The 16,499-nt window shown below is 57.4% G+C and overlaps 1 protein-coding gene and 1 non-coding gene across 3 annotated transcripts; one reads left to right on the forward strand and one right to left on the reverse strand.

Annotated features, from left to right (window-relative positions):
- Positions 1-5,066: 5,066 nt before the first annotated feature.
- Positions 5,067-15,854, reverse strand: LOC121362830 (ras-related GTP-binding protein A). 2 transcript variants are annotated; one of them, XM_041484688.1, is made up of 10 exons: positions 15,641-15,854; positions 15,191-15,224; positions 13,198-13,297; positions 12,147-12,213; positions 11,282-11,504; positions 10,762-10,857; positions 9,901-10,023; positions 7,517-7,608; positions 6,624-6,739; positions 5,067-5,538 (listed from the first exon to the last, which is right to left on the reverse strand). In XM_041484688.1, exons 2-10 carry the CDS (start codon positions 15,215-15,217, stop codon positions 5,441-5,443), a joined length of 942 nt encoding a protein of 313 aa, XP_041340622.1. In that variant the 5' UTR covers positions 15,218-15,224; positions 15,641-15,854; the 3' UTR covers positions 5,067-5,440. The 2 variants fall into 2 exon arrangements, with proteins under 2 accessions (XP_041340622.1, XP_041340620.1); XM_041484686.1 differs by lacking the exon at positions 15,641-15,854 and adding an exon at positions 15,522-15,614.
- A 259-nt stretch (positions 15,855-16,113) lies between these two features.
- TRNAE-UUC lies at positions 16,114-16,185 on the forward strand. Its single transcript has one exon. It is a non-coding gene; the product is annotated as a tRNA-Glu (tRNA).
- Positions 16,186-16,499: the final 314 nt, after the last annotated feature.

The following is a 16,499-nucleotide window of genomic DNA, read 5'->3' on the forward strand; positions in this document are numbered from 1 at the left end:
GCGCGCCCCGGCACCGGCACCGAGCCCGGGCACCGGCACCCAGCCCCCGGCACCGAACCCCCACCGACACCGAGCCCAAAGCACCCGCACCGAACCCTCCCGATACCGGCACGGAGCCCTGGGCACCGGCACGGAGCCCCGAATTCACCGTCCCCATAAAACCGAGACCCGCAAAGCACCTCGACACTCAGGGCCGGGATCCCCCGCGAACCCTCCCACAGCCAGGGACCCCCCAACACACGCACAGAGCCACGGAACCCCCAAACACAGCCCCCCACGAATCACCCCCCGATACAGCCGGGAGCCCCCCAACACACCCCAGAGACCCCCCAGTACCCACATATTGGGGCGACCCCCCAACACAAACACTCAGCCAAGGACCCCCACCAAACAGCCCCATAACCAGACAAGGACCCCCCCAAAACAACCCCCTCACACGCTCACAAACTACCAGTGCCCCCAAAAAGCCTCCACTCTCAGGTAGGGACCCCCATAGACCCCCCCCCAAAAATCCAGGGACCCCCAAAACACCCCCAACAAGGAGAGACACCCGTCAAACACCCCACGCTCAGTCAGGAACCCCCTCCAACACATCCCCAGGTCCTCAAAGCACCACCTCCAGCCAGATCCCCCCAAAAACACACCAGGGGACACCCCCAGACAGACACCCAACTGCCCGCCGCACCTGGGGACCTGAATGTCCCCAGAACCCCCCAGGACCAGCCCCTCACAACCGGGGGTCCCCACAAACAGGTTCATTGAGGGGGGGGTGCAAAAGGGACACTCGGTCCTCCCCTGGGGGACCCTCCCCTACCCAAATTTGGGGGTCCCTTGTACCCCAAAGCGCCGCGGGGGTAGGGGGTGCGGGATGGGGCAGCTAAGTGTGCGGGGGGGGGGGCTCGTTGCCCCCCAAATTCCACCATTGCTCACCCTCCCCCCCCTTTATGGGTGAACTGAATTCCTCCGTCCTCAGCCTGGTGCACCCCAAACCCAGCCAGGGGTGCGAGGTGGGGGCTCGGGGGGTCGCCGCTCAAACTCACATATCTGGGGGTGCTGTGCACCCCCTCAAACACTTTATGTCCCCCACAGCCCGGGAATAATTAGTGCCCCCCGTTCTTAGCCCTAAACAGCTTAAGGAGGCATTTCGGGTGACCTTGGGCGGGGGGGGGTGGGGGGTGAAGCGTGGGAAAACGCGCTCCACAGTCCCCCGCACCGCTTTGTCCCCACCGTGTCCCCAGCCCCTCCCCCCGCTGCGTGTCCCCCACCCGTGGGCGTGGGGGGGTCACACCCCGCCGCCGCCGCCACACCCCCCCGTGGAATTTCCTCCGCGCTCCACCCTCCGCTGGCGGCCGCTCGGGACACGGCGGGGGGGCACGGAGGGAATACAGAGGGGAGACCCGCGGGTGGGGGGGGCACGAGGGGGCTGGAGCCCAAAGGGGGCCTGGCCCTTTAAGAGCAAAGGGCGTGGGAGGGGGAGGGAAGGGCGGGGCCGCCGCCCGGTGTGACCTCCCAGCCGCGGGGGGGCGCCCTCCCCGGAAGCGCGCGCGGCGCATGGTGGGGGGGAGACCCCACGCGCGACCCCCGCGTGAGGGGGCGAGGGGGGAGGGGAGGCCTGTCCGAGCGCATCCCCGGCCGCCGCCGCCGCCGCTGCCCCCGGGGCGGTGCCGGGTGGGGCGGGGTGGGGCCCCCACGGGCGGGGAGGGGCCGCGTGGGGCGGAGCTCCCCTCCCCCACCCTCTTTTTTTTGGGGTGGGGGTGCCCCGCCCTTGAGATGACATCATCGGCAGCCAATGGGCGGCTCCCCTCGCATCCGGCGTTGCCATGGGAACGCGCAGGATTTGGGGGAGGGGGTGGACCCCAACTTGTTCCCCCCCCCCCCCCACCGAGTGCACCCCAAAATCGGGGGGGGGGGGGATGCTGCTGGAGGGCTCAGACCCGGGGAACTCGTGGCAGTGATGAGGGAGAGCAGAGACCCCCCCACTGGGGGTCCTGGGGTTCTCCTGCACCTCCATCCACAGGCGCCGGCAGCACCCCCAAATCCGAGCACCCAAATCCCACGGGTGCCCTGGGGGCACTGCCTGCACTCCCCCCAGTCCCTGCTTCCCGAGCCCCCCCACCACACAGGTAAGCTCCCCAAATATGTGGGGTACCCCCTCAGCTCCCCAGTGGGGTCTCCCAGGGTGGCAGGGTCCTGGCAGAGTTGGGGGAGCCTCTCCAGGGGGCTGCAGCCGTGGGGGGGTCTGGGGGTTCCCTGGCTCCTTCCTGGGGGGGTCTCGGGGAGCCCCTGGCCTGGGGTGGAACTGCCAGTGGGAATCCACCCTCACTCATCCCACACTCCCTGGTTTTCCAGCCTCTCATCCCAAGGGACCTGGCTGCTCCCAGTGCTGCGGCCCCAGCCTTGAGGTGTCCCCAACCTTGAGATGTCCCCAGATCTCTGCCCTACTCTGAGTTTGCCAGGGACAGGCCCAGGCCCAGGCTGGGTTAGTCACCCTTTAACCCCCCAAATGCAGGACCCCAGCCCTGACCCAGCTCATCCTGGGGATGGGGACTCAGCCAGGTGTCCCCTGCTCAAGATGTCCCTGCCAGGGGTGACTCGAGGAGCAGGTCATGGCCACCAAGGCGGTGACCTTGGCACACACAGAGCTCATCCAGGGGTGAGGAGGGGACTCCCGTGACCCCCCACTTCTGCCAAGACACCACACCATACACAAACAGCACCAAACTGATCTCTTTTTGGCAAAAAATCCCTTTCTCTCCTCAGGAAACACCAGGGAGGCCCCAGGACAGGATCAGGTAGGGACCCTCATTCAGCAACCTCCCCTGGGGAGCTTTTGGGGGATGAGTGGGCCCTGCACCCAAAGCACCCCCACCCCAATGTCACCCAGCTCAGAGATCAGCAGCAGGCACAGGTGACCTCCCAAAAAGCGCAGAAGAAAGGGGAGAGCAGGGCAGAGCTTCCCCCAAGGTCCCCTCTCCTGCTCCCCAAGGATGGATTTGGGCAGGAGGGGTTGGAGCCCGGCAGGGAATGGTGTGGGTGCTCCTCACGAGGTGCCCACAAGGCGCAATTCAGCAGTGGCAGGTCAGGGTGACTTCGGAGAATCCGTGACCTGGATGGGTTGGAGGAGCTGGTTCCAGCTGGAGAGCAGCGTGTGGCCACCACAGCCCCATGTCCCCCTGCCCAGCAGCTCCTGGGACACCTCTGTGCCACTAAGGAGGAAAAACAAGTGGAAGCATCCCCAGGGAGGCCCTCAGGAATTATTGACCCTACACAGCTCATCCTGGGGGAAACAGCCAGGGGCTGACCCCACTGGAGCTATCCATGCTCCAAGGCAAGAAATAAGTGGTCAAAAAATCTGGAAGTAGCTCCAAGACAGCCCCAGGGAGCACAGCCTGTCCCAGGGAACTCACCCTGGGCCCCACAGCAGCTCCAAGGAATGGGCCAAGGGGGGATTTATTCAGGATCTCGGTGGCACATGGCATCAAGTTTCTTCTCATTTCAAGGTCAAGGGCTGAAGGAAGAGGCTGGATCACAGCCACCTCATCCAGGTTTGGGATATTTGTATGAGAAACATCTGGAGCAGGCATCTTTTTTTTTTTTTTTTTTTTTTTCCTGAGGGCAGGAGCTGCCAGAGAAAGTGGGGAGAGTTTTCCCATCAGAGGGTGGGATGAGGGTGATGAGCCTGATGTCCCAAACCTCCCTGCTTGGATGGAAGGGGCCAGAGCAGCTACCAACCCCAGGCTCCCAAAATGGCCTGGGATCTGCTTTGGGAAGGGACAAAGGACACACCTCGGTGCCATCGGAGCAGGCAGGGCAGGGGCTCTGACACAGGCACCTGTTTGTCACAGGCTGCCACTCGATGAGCACCGTGGCACCCTGGCCACAGCAAAAAGACCGGGCTGATTCCCCCAGAGCCCCCAGTTCCATGCACTTCAGGAAAAGGGATTGGGAGCAGGAGAACAGCAGAACTTTACCCCAACCCCCACTGGGTCACTGTCCCAGGAGCTCCAGCCCAGCTGGGATTTGGCTCCTGACAGCTCTGGCCACTTGTCCCTCACAGCTCTTTGTCACCTGCCCCCCACTCCCCTTTGACGTCATCCCACTTCCATGTGCTGCTGTGGTTTATTCCCTAAGGAAAGCCAGCGGTAACTGCTGTCACCATGGCAATGAGCAGCATTCCCACCGTCCCTCCTTCGGCTCGGCACAACAGCTCCCAGCAGGTGCCCAAAGCTCCTGAACTGCGGCCTCTCCTGCTCTCCTGAAGCCCTTCCCAGTGGGATGGGATATTCCAGAGGCTTCACCACCCCCATCATCCTCTTGCTCCGGGGCAGGGCCGGAGTGTGGGAAGCTGTGACATTCCCAGCAGGGTCTGACCCCAGGCACGGGGCAGCTCCATGGGGGAACAGCGGTTGTGTCGCGGCTGTCCCACGATTCCCACTCCAGGTATTCCCCACCTGCACCCCGGCGCACACAACCCCTGCCACGTGCCCAGCCCATTCACAGCTCCCCAGGGGCTCCCTTGGGAGCAGCTCCTCTCCCACGGGGACGATTCCCATCGGAACTCCCCCAGCCCGAGGCACGGCAGCTGCCGGGTGGGCGGTGCGAGACGCGGGTGTTGAATTCAGGAGGATGGAGCGGGGCTGGGAGATTTTGTGCTGAGCCCCCAGGTTCTCCGGCCCTTTTAGCTCCTCGTTCCCACTCCTGGACTCGCCCCGGTGGATTTCTCCCCTGGGCTCAGGTTCTCCGGCCCTTTTAGCTCCTCGTTCCCACTCCTGGACTCGCCCCAGTGGATTTTCCCCTCCCAGCGGGTGTGTGGGCAGGGATACAGGGCAGAGCCAGGCACGGAGGCACCACACCCTTTTTTACGCAGTAATTTGATGCAGCAAGAGAGAATAAAGGGACGGAGATGCTGCCAAGCGATTCCCAGTGTAACTCTGGAATGGCTTTCAGCCAAATCCCCCCAAACCACGAACGGAGCCACGGAGCCACGCAGCTCCTACAGCTCTTGCTTCCCAAAGCTGCCCCGGGATTTGGGAGAAAGCAAACCCACTTTGCAAAGCTCTCAGATCTGAAATCCCTGGTAGCAAAAATTTATTTCCATGACCAAAGACGAGGAGAAATTTATAAACTTATTCTAGCAACCATCCAAGGAAACAGTAAATATCCCATCAGCCGGCAGCCACGCATCCAGGAGGGCTCTGCCACACCCCCTGCGGGCACATCACCTGTCCTGCCTCCTTCCCACCCTCCCGTGCCAGGGAACTCCGGGAAGGTCCGCAGCGGATCCGGCCAGCCTCCAGCTCTAGTGTCCAACGTGATGAGGAGAAAAAACAAGCAGCACACTCATTTCAAAGCCCAACAAAGACATGGACAGTGTTAGATTCTCCTAAAAAGAAGTAGTCCCGATCCGTTTTTTCTCCCCCCAAAGCCCCAGTGCCTGGGATCAGCGCATGAGCAGGCTGTGCTTGGGTCCATCCACTCTCTCCAGCTTCTCAAAGTGTTTCCTGGCGTTCCGGATGTTGATCAGCGTGGCCGCGGAAGCTGCGACGGAAAAGGGACGGGGAGATAAAAAGAAGTTAAAAAAGGGTGAGAGTCACCACGGCCTCGGGGCTGCCTGGCTCCAACAGCTCTGTCTGCAGGGGCTGGGTGCATCCTGCTGCTCCCAAGCCGGGCAACATCCACAGTGGGATTTTAGGCTGGGCAAAATTTAGGGTGGGAAGCGCTGGGTAAAATTTAATGTGAGATGGTCTGGGCAAGGTTTAAGGTGGGATGGTCTGGGAAAATTCAACGGGGGAAGATCTGGGCAAAATTTGGTCTGGGATGGCCTGAGCAAAATTCAGTGTGGGAAGGTCTGGGCAAAATTTCATGTGGGATGGGTGAAAATTAAGCATGGGAAGGTCTGGGCAAAATTCAGCATGGAATGGTCTGAGCAAAACTTAATGTGGGAAGGTCTGGGCAAAGTTTAGTGTGGGATGGTCAGCTGATCCCAGAAGAACATGAGGAAAAGCCTCTTCCAGGGAGAATCGCCCATCCCAGAGCTGCTCCCCAGGCCAGCAATGCCTCACTCTCAGGGATCCCACATTGTCCCTAATTCCCAAAGTGAGGAGCGCAGGGAAGACAACAGCAGCAGGCCTGAGGAGTGCTGGGCAGTGCCCCTGGAGCCCCTGAGCTCCCAGCAGGAGCTGTGTAAACAGGGATCTGCTCCCAGGGGCTGTGGGCTGGCAGCGCTGCAGCTCCTCCTTGGGATAAACAGAGGCTGCTAAAATTAGAGCCTGTCCACCCGAGACAGCCCAGGCAGCCCAGCAACACCCAAACATGAGCCAGCTCTGCTTCCTCCCCAAAAATCACCAGGGCTGCCAGCTCCCAACTGCCCAAAATAGGCTTTAGGCACAACCTGCTCAGCCAGGTCTGGTTTGGTGGCTCCCTGTGGCAGCAGCAGCAGCTCAGCTGTGCCACCACCTCTGCAGGGTTCTGCTCACACTCAATCCCTCTCTCTTAATCAGTTCTGTAATTAAAAACTCATTTTCCAAGAGAAACACAGTTTAAACTGGACTAATTCCACCTCTTTTGAGGTTTTTCTGGGATTTTTTTATGTCCCAAGCAGGTTTCTCTTGGCTCTGACTTACGTATGGAGGGGTCTGACATGACCACCATCACGTAGGTGTTGGATGTGAAGATGTCAATGAAAGCAGCAAAGTTGGAGTTCCTGACCTCCATGCTCTGGAAAGAAGCTGCCAGCTTACTGAAAAACAAGGAAATAAAGGGGAAAAAAAGAGTGACTGAAGAGCTTTTGTGCCCACATGGCCAAAATCCCTGATCTGAGCTGTTGGGAACAAGGAGGAGCTAGAATTCCCACTTGGCAAGGTGTGGTTACAGCAGGGCTTTGGCTGGGCTTGGTTTTAAAGGCAAATTCCTCAGTTTGGGGCCAAATGAGAACAGTATCAGCTGATTGTGCATTGAATGAAGGAAATTCCAGACACAACCCCCCTGACCAGGCCTGCTCCCCATGGATACTAGGGCTCAGCCATTCCCAGCTGGACACTCTGGATGAGCAGCAGAAATAAGCATAAAATGGGAATATCTGGACACATCTAAACATCTGTAAACCCCCCCCAGAAACTTCTCCATTTTATCCAGCTCCACACACCCTCAGAATTAACCTGGCAGTGGAACCTGAGGGCTGTACAAAGCCAAGCTTCCCACTTTTCCACTGAAAACAGGGATAAACAGTGCCTGCAAGCCCCATCCTCTCCAGGCAGCTCTGTGGGCCTGGGCTGGAGCAGAGCTCTCCATTCCCCGTTTCCAAGAGAAACACTTCTGATCACTTCAGCCCTGGAATTCCTCTGCCTTGATACAGGAAGCTCTTCCACCATGAGCAAAGAAGGAGTTAAACGAACATCTAATTATTTGTGTTCCAATACTCCACCCTGGCATTCCAGCTGCTGAGCAGACAAACTGGGATTCTCTGGAAAAAGCTGGAATAGCCCTGATGTCCCCCGTGCTGTTGGGAGCAGCTCACCTGCAGCTCAGCTTGAACTGTTTGATGATGTTGCTGATCTTCTCAAACCTGTGCACATCCCGCTGCTCCTTGCACTGATAGTGGGAGATCACCTGGAGAAGGGGCACAGCCAGTCAGGGATTCCAGCCCAGCTCTCCCAGCAGCTCTGGGAATGGCTGGGGAGCAGGGCAGGACCCCCTTTGCCTTTGGCTGACTGGATCTTGGGAGTGTTTACAGAAATTCTTGTGGGGCTTTTGTGGAGAAACTCAGTGACAGGATCAGCACACAAAGGATGGCACACATCTGCCAGGTGACACCACTGTCCCCTGAGGGCTTCACCTCAGCAGCCATTTACATCTTGATCCAAAAGCAGGTGGAAACAGAGTAAAACATGCGTCCATCACCTGAGGAATGGGCCGAGTGCTGTGATGGATTTTCCATCCTAAGGTGCTGCTGAGGCATTCCCCATCCTGCACAGGCAGTGATCCCAAAGCCAAATCAAGCTGCCCCTCCCCAAGAAAAGCAGCTCAAAGGCAGCTGGCTCCTTGGGAATTCCTTCTCTGACTCCAGTCAGAGCAGAGGGAGCAGCCCTGAGTGCCTGGATGCCAACACCCAAAGGGTCTGAAGGGCTTTAGGAACCCTTGAAAACATCTCCATGAACATTCCCACCAAGCTGGTGGCCCTAGTCCTTTATTCCTCAGCCACACAGAGTGAGAGCTGCATTTCCTGCCCAAACAGCTCCATCCCCACAGCAAACCTGACAGGAATCTCTTCAAAACCTTAGCCCTCTCTTCACAATCCCAAACACTTCACAATCCCAAAATCAGCTCTCACTGGATGTGTCAGGAGCCCTTGCACAGGGATCTGAAACTGCTCTATTCAGGGAGTCACATTTAACAGTTTTTTTAGGGTTTTTTTCCTCTTTTTTTCCCTTAAACACTTTAAACCCATCACTTTTTAAACTTGCCCAATTATTCCCACAAGCACTCTTTTAACCACATTCAAGACTTGCAGTTTCCAGTGTTCAATTTCCTTCCTAAACTTCCCAGATGAGGTTTGTTCACTACAATTTAAACACAGTTTCAGAGTAAAATTTTCAGAATAAGATTTCCCAAAGAGATTTTCACAGGAAGATTTCCCTTCAAGAGAAGAGAGTCCTGGGTATGTTTAAGTATATGAAAAAAAGGGAGGAGTTTTTTAAGAAGTCACCATTGCACTTAAATTAAGCACACAATTTTTGTAGCAACGATCATTTGTTTCAGTTGAAAATGTCCTTGTAACAATCACACTGTCACACACCCCAAGGTGGAACTATTCATTATCTCCAAAAGGTCAAAAGCAGAACTTGTCAGGCATGGCGAGTGTTTGTTTCTGATAGTTTAAGGAGGAAAAAAAGTCATGGCTCCTTTCCCAAATTCCCTCCATCATTTCCAAATCACCAGCAAGAAAAACACTCCAAATAATTCAAGTATTTCCTTCAGCTCAGCAAGGCTTTGGTGCAAAGTGTGAAGAGCCCAGCCCAGCAATCAGGAATATGGACAAGCACCAAGAGTGGTTTTATCCAGCACCTTTGCAGAGGGATTGGGAGCACAAGGACCTGGAAAAGCATCACAATCCCATGGCTGACCCTTCATCCATGCTCTGGATTTGCAGAACATCAAAAATCAAAAGAAATCAGGTCCAGCTCAAATGCCCCAGCAGGAGGAAGTGAAAAGGTTTGGTTGTGAAGCTACAAAAGGTTCCTGCCCTGTGCAGAGGGAGATTCTCAGAGCAGTCCCACCACAATGGGGACCTGAAACACTCCCAGAGCCTGCAAGAGGAAACCCCAACCAAACCTCAGCTCAGCTGCTGCTGGGGGGAGTTTTGGGATGGTCCCATGGGCCACAGGGTCCCAGTAGCTGCTTTCAGAATCCCAAAGCCTGGATCAGGGCATTCTGCACTGGGGCTGGCACCTCCCAACTTCCACGGAATCCCACAATGGGTTGGCTTGGAAGGACCTCAAAGCTCATCCAGTTCCAACCTGACATCTTCCACTGTCCCATGAGCTCCAAGCCCTGTCCAGCCTGGCCTTGGGCACTGCCAGGGATCCAGGGGCAGCCACAGCTGCTCTGGGAATGCCAGCCCAGCCCCTGCCCACCCTGCCAGGGAACAATTCCTAATTCCCAATATCCCATCCAGCCCTGCCCTCTGGCAGTGGGAGCCATTCCCTGTGTCCTGTCCCTCCATGCCTTGTCCCCAGTCCCTCTCCAGCTCTCCTGGAGCCCTTTTAGGCCCTGGAAGGGCTCTGAGCTCTCCCTGGAGCCTTCTCCTCTCCAGGTGAGCACCCCCAGCTCTCCCAGCCTGGCTCCAGAGCAGAGGGGAGGGAAAGGGAGGCTCCACCCAGGGCACCCATCCCAGGAACTCACCAGGAACGTGGCTCTCTCAAACAGCAGCACCTCGTCTGCCTCGATGATCTGAGCAAAGTTCCTCAGGTTCATCTCCAGCTGCTGCACGTTGGGGATCAGCTGATAGACAATGCTGGACCAGGCCTGGACATGGAGACACAGAAAGGTTCCACCAGCTCCTCTCCTCAGCCCCTTGTGAGAAATGTGCTCCCAGAGGGATTTCTGGCACTTCTGGGTGCTGACAGCCTGGGCAAGGTGAGAAGCTTCTCCACCCTCCATGCCCAGGTCCCAGAGGGAGCCCAGACCTGAGGAGACCCTTCCCTGGCTCCAGTTCTTCTCCAGCAGGCAGAGAAATTACAGTGCTGCTGAACAGAGTTAAATCATCCCTACTTTAAGTTTGGAATGCTTCTGTCTCCTTCTCCCACTTGAGTTCACAAAGATTTTTAATCCTGAGCAAGGTCAGCACGCAGATGGACACTTGGCAGCTCATCCCTGACCCAAACAAAGTTCCACCTTATCCCAACAGGCCAGGAACAGGAGGGGCTGGGGGATGCTGGGATCAACATCTGTGCTCATCCACACTTGGATTTTCCAAGCTCAGGCCCCCTCCCTGCCCAGCTGGTGACCCAGTTGTGGGAGAGTGGCAAACTCACCTTTCCCAGAGCCAGGGGGATATTTGGGATGCCTGTCTGCCAAGTTCCTGATATTTACCACATGCTCCTGACTTTTTAAAATGAATTAATTAAACCCAGGATTAATTGGGGTTTCACTGACACCCTGCAGAAGCAGCAGCTGCAGAGCTGAACACATCAGCAGCAGCTCCAGGGATCCTCCTGCTCTGCCCCAGGTGGAAGGCAGATGTGGAGAGGAAGCTGCACCAACCTTGTAAAGTGTCTCATCCCAGATGGAGGTTCTGAAACAAACACATTCCAAGGGCCGGGAAAGGCGCTTCAGGTCTTCCTCACGCTCCTTAAAAATCTGGGGAACAAAGAGAGTTGAGGGTTGAGTATAAATGTTCCTGCCTGTGCTGTGGTTGCCGTATGGATTTATGGGATGAGTTTCACATGGATCTCTGGGACACAGAAGGGGAGACTGGCCAGGAACCCTCCCAGGGAGCAGCAGGGCCAGGGATGTCTTGCTGCAGAATCCCAGAATTATTTGGGTTGGAAGGAGCCAAGGTGTGCTGGGAGCTCTGGAACCAGGCAGGAAAGGCTTTTCTTGCCCCTAAAAATCAGCACTGCTGTTCTCCACTGGATTCTAGGATGACACACTTTAAAAGAAGGCAGGAAAAGCTCTGAGGACATCTGAGAAAGCCTTCGAGGAACAGCCCTGAGGGGCTGTCTTTGAGGCGTGACCCACATGGCACAAGGGACACTTTCCATGGCAACTGCCAGCTCCTCACCAGATCCCGCTGGTCCTCCTGCACCAAGTCCATCTTGTGCACCAGGCAGAAGATCTTGGCATCGGGGGAGTTCTGCAGAATGGCCTCCAGGCAGGACTGGTAGTAGTGCATGTCCTTCTCCAGCTCCCTGCTCTCCACGTCGAACACGTAGATCAGCACCTCCACGTTGCGGAAGATGTTGTCCCTCTGGCTGGTGAAGTAGTTCTCCATGAAGGTGTCCTGGCTGAGGGAGCAGAGCAGGAGACTCCCTTTAGAGCAGCTCCTGCCTGGCACACTGGGTTTGGGAATCTCCTCCTGCCAGGAGGGCAAGGCTGGCATTTGGAACTGCAGCCCCCACTCGGGAGGCCAGGCTGGAGCTGCATGCCCTGGGCCTTCCCAAGGAAAGCTGGATGCTCCTGGAGAGGATCAGCCCCCCAGTCCCACAGGAAGCCAAAGCTTCCTCATGTCCTGATGCTTCTGGCCCCAGGTTGGCTTTAAGGAGCCATTTGTGACAGCCCACAGCAGCAGGAACAGGTGAAATGTGACCCAAAGCATCAGTTCAGCCTTAAATCCCAGGATTTAAATCTCTTTTAACTCTGGCTGAACATGACTGAGATGATCCAGAGACCATGGAGCTGAGGAGGGGATACATTCCTTGAAAAAAGCTGCTTCCAGGAGCCACAGGATCAACCTCCAGCTTGGCCTCTCTGCACAAATCCCACCTGGATGGAGGTGGAGAGAGCAATTCCAGCACCTCAGGACAGCAGAAGGCGCATTCCCTTGGCACCACCTCAACCCAGGGGAAGGAGAATCCACTCTGCTCCATCCCTGATTCCCCAGAGTCTCCCCCAAAGACTGGGAAAGGCCAGGAATGATCAGTACCTACCCTCCACAGTCCCACAGGTTCAGCACCAGGTTTCCCAGGAATCTAACGTGGGAATGCTCCACATCAACTGCAAAGAGACAGCAGGAGCTCAGTGACTGCACCACACACCCGGGGCAGAGCTTGGGCAGCCAAAAATCATGGAAATCAGCACAAAATCATGGAATGGTTTGGGCTGGAAGGGGTTAAAGCCCTCATTCCAGCCCCTGCCACCTTCCACCACCCCAGGCTGCTCCAAGCCCCATCCATGGCCCTGGACACTTCCAGGGATGGGCATTCCTCACAAAGCAACCCCAGTTTGTAAAATCCCACCAAAACACCATTTCCCAAAGGAACTCAGGCCTCCCTGCCCACTGCTCTCCTGAGAAGTGCAGTAAGTGTTCCTGTTCACTCACACATTCCCTGCTCCCTGGGATACTGTAGGAATGACTGTGCAGGGCTTTAAGCCATCCCTAACAAAATAAACCAGGAACACAGGGAATGTAAACTTCAGGAAGAGGCCAAATTCATGGCAAAGAGGAAATTTACACCAATCCCTGACATTAAATCCTCACAGGCCCTTCCCAGTGAGAAGCACCAGAGCCCAACAACTCATCCACCTCTCCCAGAGGAGTCACTTCTCCCTCTTTCCCAACAAAGGCTTTGGAAAGGGAAAAAGGAAAGGCATTCATTAAGCCCAGTGCATCATCCTGCCAAAACCACGGGGGCATTGCAGGATCCCTGTGCTGGAGATCCCTGCATACACCAGGAATGTTCCACCAACACAGGGGAGGCTCTGACAGGTGCAGCTGCACCAAAGGCTGCTTCCTGATCCCAAAAAAAGGAGTTAAGGATAAAAGTTGAACAATGAAGCAGCAGAGCCGATCCCAGGGCTGCCTTTCCCTTCCCTCCACTTCCTGCCTGTCCCTGGCTGATCCCGGAGCTCCCAGCGGGGTGTGGCAGCTGGGAGGACCTGCAGGGCCACACCCGAGCCAGGGATCGCTGCAGGGAACGGCGCCGCCCCTCTGCCGAGGGGTCGGAGCCCTGGAGGGGGACTGGGCCGGCAGTTCCTTACTCGTGGCCCCCAGGCGCCGCGTGTCCCGGGCGATGTAGTTGGCAAAGATAATGGATCTCATGCTGGTCTTTCCAGACCCACTTTTACCCATCAGCAGCACCTGCACAGAGGGAAAGAAGGAAAAATGAGCTCCCACAGAGCACCGAGTCCTTCCCAGCTCCCTTGAGCTGACATCTTACTGCCAAAGGCACTGAACGCAGCACTGGCACAGTCCAGCTGGGAATGCACCGGGAGAGAAGCAGAGGAGCACGTGAGGAGCAGGACAGACATCCCAACCACTCCTGGCTGCTTGCTGGGCCATGGTCATCCCACCTCCCTGCTGTCCTTGGTCCCTGGGCCATAGTCAGATGGAACACTTTTCTCCAAAAACGTGGACAGGACTTGGGAAAAGCAGGAGCTGTCTCCCCATTCCCAGCCTCTCCCACCTGATGACTTTGGTGGCACCAAAGGACGTTAAAGATGAGGAACAGCTTTGTCTCAACCCATCCAGACCAAAAACAACCCCTCAGCTCCTGGTTTTCCACCCCAAACACTCTGTCCTAACCAGACAGGGGTGGAAGGGACTTTAAAGACCTACTAATACTGCTCTTCTCACAACATGACTGGTTTTCCTTTCCCCGAATACCAGGGACATTCCCAGTTTCAGGTGCCAGAAGACCAAAAAAAAAAAAAAAAAAAAGGCCAGAAAACAAAAAAAAAAAAAAAAAAAAAAAAGGAAAAGCAGATGAGACAACCCAGGTCAGCATCCCCAGAGCAGGGGAGACCCTTTATGGCTCCAGTGATGCCTTTCCAGAGGAGACTGCTGGCTCCATGATGTCCCATCCTGCAGACCTCAGGGGAAAGGAGAGGCAGCCAAAAAGTAGGGAATGCTACTGGGGGTGGGGATGAGGGGAGACAGTCACACCAGGCAAGGCTTTACATTGTGATCTAAAAATAAAAATTAAACAAAACAAACCCATCAGTGGCAGCCAACACAGCCTTGCTCACAAAACCCAGCTGTTAAACAAGTTCCAGTCACAAAGCCAAATGCAGCTCCTGGCAGCAGCCCTGCAGGTCTGCCATCCAGGAGGGATTTCAGGAAAACAGCGCAGTGAGTGCCTGCCCAGCCTCCCACCCCCACCCCGGACAGCAGGGCAGGAGCTGCCCCAGCCACAAAAGCAAGGCACAATTCCCCAGTGCTGTGTGCTCAGGTCATCCCGGCAGCAGCTCCGGGCTGGGAGCACCGTGGCCAGAGGGAAGCTGGCCACAGGCTCCAGGATTGGCAAAAAGGAGTGTTCCTGGCTGTTCCAACCCAGGAGGGCTGGGGAGGGCCCCCAGGATGCTGCCCTGTCCTGTCCTGTCCCCTGAGCTGATCCCAGAGAACAGCCAAGCTCTTATTTCACAGCACCAGCACAAAATCCCAGGCAGAAACTCGATCCCACTCTGAGGCACGGCCCAAACCAGCCCCAATTCCCGAAGTTTAGGCTGCAGAGGCCTTGCAAGGGGGTCAGACATCAGCACGGAGAGCCAGGCAGGGAACCCAACGCCAGCTCACCATGGAAAAGCAGCCAGATATTCCTTTAAGAGCTCTGGATGTGCTCTGCTGGGATACACCCACCCCTGCGGTGCCCAGAGCTGCTGCTCCTTCCCCACGTGTTGAATTTCATCCTCCCGGGAGCCCCGAGGGGATCCAGGGCTCCTGGGACACCTCGGGAGGTGGCCCAGGGACAGGGGAGGGACAGGAGCAGATCCTCCTCCCCGAGCACAGGGTTTTGCAGAGGGTTTTGCAACAGCCCCAGCAGCACCAGAGAACAGCAACTGCCGGGGAAGGCTCTGCAGGAACCCAGCCCAGCCAGGCCAGGATTAAAGCCGGGTTTAACGCCTGGCACTTCCAGCAGAGGATGCAGCGCTGATCCGAGAGGCACCGCAGCCCCAGACGAGGGATGGATACAACAAACGGTGTTCACGGATAGGGATGGGAGGGAAAACACAGCATTTTCCTCCCGGTCCTTACCTTTTTCTTCATGGCTGTGCTTGGCATCACACACCTGCAGGGAGAAGCCCACCTTGGATCGCTGCTTTCCACAGGCACAGGCTCCGCTCGCCAGTCCCAATGCCAATCCCAGTCCCAATGCCAATCCCAGTGCCAATGCCAATCCCAATGCCACCCCCGGTACCGGGAAGCGCTGACACAACCCCAGCTCCCCTCCCCTGCTCCGGGCCATGGGGAACTGCCGCTGCCGCCGGGAAACCTCCGGCGTTCCCGGAACCACCCGGCTGGGATGGCTGCGGCCGGCCGGCAGTGCCTCCGCAGCTCCTTCCCTCGGCATTCCCGCACCCCTTCCCTCGGCATTCCCGCAGCCCCTTCTCGGGGATGTTCTTCCATTCCCGCGGGATTCCCCGCAGCCACATCACCGCGATTCCCCCGGGATTCCAGCAGCCGGGCCGGGCCGCGCCTCGGTACCTGCGGCGGCGATGGGCGGCTCGGGGCCGGCTCGGGGATCGATGCCGGTGTGACCCCCGGTACCTGCGGCGGCTCGGGGCGGGGCGGTGCCCGGCTCGGCGGGCCGGAGGCGGCGGTGCCCGGGGCTGCCGGGCCTGTGGCGCTGCCCCCGTCCCGCCCCCCGCTCACGGGACACAGCGCTCGGCGGCCGCCGCCGGTCACGTGAGCGCCCGCCCCGCGCACGCGTGTGCCCCAGGCATCACGTGATGCGGGCGCGGGCCGGCCGTAGCCCCGGCCGCCATGTTGGGTGAGGGCAGCGTCTCCCTGGCAAGGTGGGGGTGTTTACTGGGGGGTCCCGATGAGTCCCGAGCATTCCCAGTATCTCCCGGTGTCTCCCACGGAACGGCAGAACGGGGCACAGCGGAGCTGCTCTGGCGATTAACGGGGCCGGTGATAGCACTTTGAGGTGTATGGGCGGCTTGCCGTTCAGCGCCTCCCATATGGTCTAGCGGTTAGGATTCCTGGTTTTCACCCAGGCGGCCCGGGTTCGACTCCCGGTATGGGAAGTTTCACTTTTTCCTGCCGGATCGGGAAGCACCCCGCCCCCCTTTCACATTTTTCCGCACATTCTCCCTCAAAACTCCTTTGATTTTCGCACCTCTGCGGCAAAATCTTTCGGCGCAGGAGCCCCCTGAAGCCTCTGCAAAAGCAGCTTTCCACCTGTTTAAACGTTCAAGTGCATTTTAGCCCAGAGCCCCCAGCTAATTAACATGATGCTAATTGGCTTTTTCTCTAAAGCAAGCAAGAAAATTCCTGCTTGTGTCTCACGGTGTCTTTTAAACCAGCCCGACTTCCTCAAGGCAAATAGGATTGTGCTGAA

Source organism: Pyrgilauda ruficollis, unplaced genomic scaffold (genome assembly GCF_017590135.1).
Source record: "Pyrgilauda ruficollis isolate IOZ18807 unplaced genomic scaffold, ASM1759013v1 scaffold67, whole genome shotgun sequence".
Taxonomy (NCBI): domain Eukaryota; kingdom Metazoa; phylum Chordata; class Aves; order Passeriformes; family Passeridae; genus Pyrgilauda; species Pyrgilauda ruficollis.